This window comes from Pygoscelis adeliae, unplaced genomic scaffold (genome assembly GCF_000699105.1).
Source record: "Pygoscelis adeliae isolate BGI_AS28 unplaced genomic scaffold, ASM69910v1 Scaffold105, whole genome shotgun sequence".
In the NCBI taxonomy this organism is placed as follows: domain Eukaryota; kingdom Metazoa; phylum Chordata; class Aves; order Sphenisciformes; family Spheniscidae; genus Pygoscelis; species Pygoscelis adeliae.
Window position 1 is genome coordinate 93096 of NW_008824807.1, and position 7274 is coordinate 100369.

The 7274-nt window shown below is 42.9% G+C and overlaps 1 protein-coding gene across 1 annotated transcript in view; it reads left to right on the plus strand.

The window, feature by feature from the left end:
- The window catches only part of SASH1 (SAM and SH3 domain containing 1), a 65217-nt gene extending 60260 nt beyond the window's left edge, over window positions 1-4957 (plus strand). Inside the window, 2 exon segments of the mRNA XM_009324122.1 lie at window positions 3-110; window positions 1138-4957. Of these exon segments, the coding sequence (XP_009322397.1) occupies window positions 3-110; window positions 1138-1410 (381 nt within the window). The 3' untranslated portion in view covers window positions 1411-4957.
- The last annotated feature ends 2317 nt before the right edge of the window (window positions 4958-7274 follow it).

The following is a 7274-nucleotide window of genomic DNA, read 5'->3' on the forward strand; positions in this document are numbered from 1 at the left end:
AGGCTTTGGTACAGAGGTACTCTGAAGACTTAGACCAGCCTGAAAAGGATGTTGCCACAAACATGGACCAAATCCGGGTAAAGCAGCTGAGGAAGCAGCATCGCATGGCGGTGAGTATTTCCATAAACCCAATTTTCTTGTTTATGAGCAGACTTTCAAAAAGGACTGACTACTAGTAAAGGGAGATACCTGCAAAGTCCTGGTACAAAAGTGCTCCCTGTGTTCACCCAGCAGGTCCAACATAGGTAGGGGTACTACAGGGGCAGGAGGTACCTCCCCCTGTCCCAAAGGAGGACAGTTAGTAGTTGAAAGGAGAGCAGATAGCCCTCTCTCTTGACTGAATAACAGTCTTGAAAGTCTAAGCAGACTGCAAGCAGTGGTAACAGAGACTTGCTCGCTAAGGGTGGCATGTATTATGTCCCCATAAATCATTGGGACATCAGACATTCTGTAACTGTGTTTGTCTTTACTATCAGGCCTTACACCTAAAGTAATTCTTGTGTTGTGGGGGGACTGAGAAATTCCAGACTTATTCTGAACCTTCATCTTTTCAGGCCACTAGTACCTTGGTGGCGCTGGGCATGGAAATGGCTCTTTCTCTGGTAGTGTATTAACCTCTTCTGTATTGAAGTCTGAAAGGTTTTACGCTCCTTTTTTCTTTTCTTAAACTATACTATTGTCCACTCCTCCTTAGCAAAACCAGGAGGGGGAAACCATCAAAAGTTTTCCTGGCTTTTTATAGGAGAACTTGGTCTGTCTGAGGAGGTAATAGACAAAATTGGTATTCTCTTGCCTTACTGAGAAATTAAATGGATCACCCTGGAAAGTCTTGTCACGAGGTGTTTTTTACTGATCTCAGACTAATTCAGAAGGTCACATGACTGTTGCCCAAGCAGCTGGATACTGCCCACTGCATCTGGACGGCCAAAATTGTTGCTGCTGCTCCTGTGCCAAGTGATCTTAGCCTTTCAACCCACACCACTCTCATACTGACAAATGTGACGTGAGAGAAGTTGAAACATCTGTTATGAAATTCTACCAGTTTGGAAGAAAAAACAAAAGAAGACTTGCTGTAAAACAAGCAGTTATGTTTAACATTAAGGGTTGTTTTCTTGGGTTTTTTTCTTTGCTGCCCAGATTCCAAGTGGAGGGCTCACTGAAATTTGCCGAAAACCTGTATCCCCAGGACTTATCACCTCTGTATCTGACTGGCTGATTTCCATTGGTCTACCTATGTATTCCAGCCTGCTCACAGAAGCAGGATTCAACACACTGAGCAAAGTGCCTTCTCTGTCACAAACTTGCCTTCAAGAAGCTGGCATCACAGAGGAAAGGCACATAAGCAAGCTCCTGGCAGCGGCAAGACTCTTCAAACCTCTTGATCCGGAGGCAATTGAACATGGTCCGTAGTGTGGCATTGCCTGGTCAAGAATCCACTGCTTCTTCCTGCACCAATATTGCTCTAATTACTTCACATAGCTAAAGGGATCAAGGAGGTGGCTCCCAAGGACAGGCAGATATCTTCTTCAAAGGATATGAAATGTTTCTATTGCTGTCTTTGGCAACTGAAGGAGAAGAGAAGCAACCACCAGGTAACATAGATGTGGTACTTCCCTCCCCCCTCACTCACCTGTAAAGTATTCTTATTTCATAAAGTGCACAGGGTTGGCCTGAGAATCAGACAGCTTCACAGAATTAAGGGACTCTTGCACATTTTCCTCAAGTTTGTGAAAGTAATACTAGTAATAGGCCCTGTTTCTATGGAGAGCTCCTTAGGTTGGGCGTCTTCTCTACATCTAGGTCACAGGTACCTGGAGTCAGTCCTAAATACCAGGTGCGAGCCACGGTGCAAATTCCAGCAGAAGCTGTTTGGCAAATGCCTTTTGTTTATTTTAGCAGTCTAGAGCTAAACACAAACCCTCTGGTCATCTTCGCTGTTGCTTGGTATAGGTCCCAATACGCCACGAAGCCTTTAGCTAGGCCAAAGTTAATGGACTGGAATTAGTTTTCAGTATGGTCCATCTCTGTCACTCCAATGCAACTAACCCGCGGAGAGTCAGAAAGCTTCTTTTTATTTGTACAGAGCAGAGGTCATTTTTATAACTGCTTTCTAGCAATCAGCTTTTTATTTGCCTTAAAATAAGCTTTTAAGCAGTTACCTAGTGTTCACTTACCTGTATTCATGTTTCCCAAGCCTTGTTTCAACCTGTCACCCTTAAGCTGCACTTAGGGTGATTTCCAGCTGAAGTAGCTTCTATAAAATGCCTCATCATAACACCTTCTGTGTTGTAGAGATGCTTTTACAAATGCAGGGTTATGCTAGGTTTCGGTTGTCAGGCTAACTTCTTGTTCACTACAGTCTGCATTTACTGTTGTTACTAAACTGTTCCAAGATATACTGCCTTGTATATATGTAACTGCTTTTCATTTTAATCATATTCTGTGTACTGTGTTATATTGTCAATCATTATGCTGCAGCTTTGACTTGGTATCCTGACCATATCGATTCCAAACAGTGGGTTTCTGCAAATGAAAAATCACTTGTGGGAGATAAAATGCATCAACAAAGCGAATTGTGTCCCATAGAAATCATCAGATCCGGTAACTCCATTGCATGGATGAAAAAAATCCTATATAGTCTTACGAATTGCACTGTGATTTTACAACAGTTGACAGCCCTCATGACTGTGTGTTAATGTTACCTCTCACTGGAAGAGAGCATTGTTCTGGCACATGTGGTGATGTAATGATATTTTTCTGCCTAAATCCATGTAAAACGTTCCATTCGCATATGTGGCTAATGACAGATTTTATTTTTCTATATGGGTACACATTTTATATACCAAATACAGATTATCATGAATAGCACATAACTAGTTTTTTCTTCGGGGTCTATATATGGTGTGTCCTTCAGCTTCTTGTAGCACAAATGCTCCATGGAAGACAGAGCAAGCTTACTCGGGCAGGTAAAGGGAGATAGTATAGAAATCTGGGTGCAGGCCAGGACGTGTGGCTGTTTCCAATATCAGTTCTGGCATCAACTTACTGTAAAAAAACGGACAAGGCACTTCACTATTTGGTGCCTCAGTTAGCCCAGCCTCATACGGAGCTAACGACACTTTTCCTGATAAAATGCTCTCAGACTGATGAATGAGAAATTGCGGTTACTCCGTGATTCCTTACTACATACGGTCCTTTCACGGTCGTGTTTTAAGTCAGATGAACTATGCATTTTACTACAGATGATAATTAATTTGGCTCCTGGTAGAATTGATAGGTGTCAGGTTTACTTTCCTCATTCCATATTTCACCACTGTCTACTGCACACCATCATGTGAAGGCAACTAATTCACTGATGTAACTTGAAACTGTTCTCAAGCAAAGCTCCTCCGGATCTGTTTCTGTAATGTTCTCCTTGGTGTGTGGATAATCAGCATGTTCTAATATGACAACATCAAGAAACATACAGCGTAGGTGTTTTGCACAGCTGGTGAAAATCTAAAAAAAGGAAAAAAAAAGTAAAAAAGAAAAAATTAAGTGTCTTTTTAATAAAGATGATTTGCGTGTTGTTCCTCTCGGAGGCTTACATGGTGACTATCAGTAAGCAGGAGACGGAAAGAGTATTGAGACTTCCTGGGGTTGCTGGCAGGGGCCAGAACTGAGTAGAAGTAAGTAGACAGCAGCTATATTGGAGCAAGGGAAAAGTCCAAGCTGGCTATATGCCGTAAAAAAGGAAAGAAATTTCCTCGTGTTGCAGGGAAGGCAAGTCACATAATAAAGCTCTCCAGTATTAATTACTTTCCCCTCTTTTAATAACAGAAGGAGAATTATGGGAATAAGCTGAACCTGTGTGCCAAACACTCTTTGTAAATCCATGATTTTTAAATGATTACGTAGCCCAGGGAAACCAAATCACACCCATCAGGACTAGAGTGAGCAGTCTGAGATTTGTGAGTTTTAATAGTTGCTTTCTTTTTCTATTTAAGACTGTGCTCTGTGGTCTTACTTGAATTACAATTTTAGTTTCTATTTTAATCTAAAAAAGCCTTAAGCTTCTCAGTGTTTGAGCTTCCCTGCTGTGGTTTCAGTGACCCGTGGCGTTCCCCGAGCAGGTGAGGCGGTGCGGTATGAGAGCCGTACCCTCTTACATCTCCTCGCAACCCTTCAGCGCTCTAAGCAGAAGTTCACTCGTTGACTCTTGGGAAGCACGAAAGAAACCTGCTGCCGGAATCCTAATCTGCTCTGCTCAGGCTAACGATGTTAAGTATCTATCCATTGTACCGTTGTAACTCAAACAGCTATTTAACAATAGAAGCAGCAAGCCCAAAATATTACCGTGAGCTTCGATCGATAACCCTGTGTTACTACCCGGGTGGCAATGACGCCCGTAGTTCCCTGAGCTCCCTTGTGAGCCTGGCTTTGGATGCAAACCGGGAGCATGATCAGAAGCATTAAACATTGCGTTGTTCAAACAGGTCATCATCTCTAAGAGCAGCAATAGTGGTCGATTCACCAAGTCACAGCTGTGCAGTTGTACTGTATTATTTTTAGAACAAATAATACTTTCGGTCCAAGATACTTTTATCTTTAATTGACGCCCTCTGGGGAATCAAAACTGTCAAGCAAGTTATGTAACAACTAACAAAGTTGCACTTTCTGTATATGAAATCAATATTTAAATAACTTATTTTTCTCCATTTGCTGTTCTTAAATGATGTAAGTAGCTGTAATATACCAGTACTCAGTATGTCCCGCAGTTTGCTTCAACCCAAGAAAGCTGTGTATTGTAAAGAAAAAAAAAGAAAAAACAAAATATGAATGTGTAAAGATTATTGTGCTGTTTCATTTAGCAAAAAAAATGGTTGACAAAAGGGTTTTCCTGTGTATCAAAACTTGTCTATAATTATATGTCATACTGTTCATAGATAAAAAGTAAATAAATTTCCTTGGTCTCTCTCTTTTTTTGGTTGGTTTTAGTTTAGCTAACGGCTCTTCTATTTACTGGCCTGGTAGCAGTGTCCAGCTATTTAATTTCTTTGCTTGTATCCCGGGACCTCTCCCCCCAGCTTACCAAGCCTGTAGTTCCTCACCTTGTAAGCACTCTCAACACGTATCTACAGCAGGAGAAAAAGGTAAAAAAAAAAAATTTTAAAAGCCCTGATAACCCATGCCTAGAAGCAGCCCTCAAAATGCGATTGCGCGGGATGTGGATCATCGCTGCCCAAACTTTGTCTCTCGTATCCCATGAACGTCCAGCTGCTGGGCGGAGGAAGGTGTGTGCGAGAGGTCTCCCCTTGGGAGCTTTTCCACTTCGCAATGGAATAATTGGAAAACGGTGGAACCAGAGAAAGAGTATTTGGGTGTAATGCTCTGAAGTTGTACTTTACAGCTCTTGCCTGAAAGAAGAGATTTCAAATGCAGCTCGGCTTCGCTGGGCTGGCGAGGTGCCTCATTCTGGAGAGGGCGGCTGTGACTCCTGAGCAGTCAGGTAATCTCTGCAGTCTGTAATCAGATGCCGATGTCCAGGTTTTAGGGCAAAGGAGCCTTAGGACATGGCTCTTGGCACTTCCTTCCAGCTCACTTGAGTGACTTCTTGCTTAGTGTGTTGCATTTGTTGGTCTAGTTAAATTTGCTGTGTAATTAAATGGGTATGCTTAGCTACCTAACAGAGTGCTGGCAGGTCCGCACGGCAACAGTGCGCCGTAACTGGAAGTTAATCCTTTGTGGATGTAGCCCTAAGTAACAAGGGTGGACTGCGCCTGCAATCGTCGTCGTTAACCAGAAGCTTAACTCTGGAAATGACATAAAGAGAAAACAAACCAAAAAATCTACTGTTAGGGTTGGATCCAGACAGCTGAGTCTTCGGTTCCCCTCGGGCAGCGCTCCCATCAGGACTGTACAACGTGGCAAACATTTCGTGGGAATGAGGTAGCGTGTCAGATGTGAACTTTTAATTTTTCTCCTCTATTAATATCGTTCGGTTCAGCTGAGGACCGAGCCACTGCTGTGCTTGCGCACCAGAGGGCACTGCTCTGCTGGCTGGAGGAGAGCGTTCGGCCAGCCTCTAGGGACTGCAGCTGGCTCAAATACAGGCCGTTTCCAAGAGTCTCTCAAGTAACAAAACAGAAATAAAAACAAAACAAACACTGCACAACATGAAAAGCCAGAGCGCTTGCCATTTCTGCAGCTGGAAGGAGTATTGCTTCCCTTCCAGGACTGCTGTGGTCCAGGATTGCTTTGGGAGCAGCTGAAACACAAAGCCCCTGTCTATTGCTCTCAGCGTTTTGCTAGTGTTTGATCCAAATGTGTGCTAACCACCGTAGCCACTGCCAAAACCAAACACCACCACCCCCCGACACAGGCATACCTACCCTTATTCTAACAGTTCTCTCTCCACAAGGAAGTGTTTGCACTAGAAGAAGAGACATGGGAGAAACGTGTTAAAATTCTTGCTACTAATGCTTATAAAAAGAAACTTTACGCCTGAGCAGAAGGTTCACACGTAAGCCCATGGAGACTTGAAGGCTGTGAATGTAACGTTACACATACCGCCAGAGCTACCTCATGAGACCACTAAAGGTTTAACCATTTAACATTCAGGAAGTAATAGAAAGCAAAAGTCTTGTTAGCTCTTAAGCTCGCCCTTTTGCAGGTACTGCAGTCTTCCGTTGCATGAATGGACATAGTTATTTTTTTCCTTCAATTCTGCAACGCTGTTAGTTTATGCTGAACTTATGCCTGCATGACTGTGCTTGCAGATGTAAGTGTACTGGTGATGTTCAAGCCCTGACCCCAAAGCTCTGATATTACTGAGATTCTATCACTTCCAGTGGGTTTGGGCCTGTCTCCATGCAGAAGAAAAACTTTTACACACATAAATGAACTTAGAATATTCTACACCAAAAAAAACCCAACCTCTTTAAAACTTTTCAAGACATTTATGGTGGAATTAGTATGCTTCCAAGAAGAGTCAGACTAGAACAAAGCCATAGGTCTTATTTCAAGGGAACCTTGTTGCTTAGGCTGCTGTGGTTGGAGTTCATAAAAACTCTAGGTGCCTAAGGTCAAACAGAAAGACACCTGGTGGGATTAGTTGCTTCCAAGACTAGACAGGTTTGAGTAGGAGAGAAAGGTGAGTTGGGATTACAATTTTGCACTTCAAACAGCTTTGTTGTTTGTTGAATCCAGCCTTTTAACTTCACCATCTCCGAGGTGAGTCCTGCGTAGGCATGGAGGTTCTAGGCTGGTCCGTTCCGAGGCGGACAGCTTGCGTA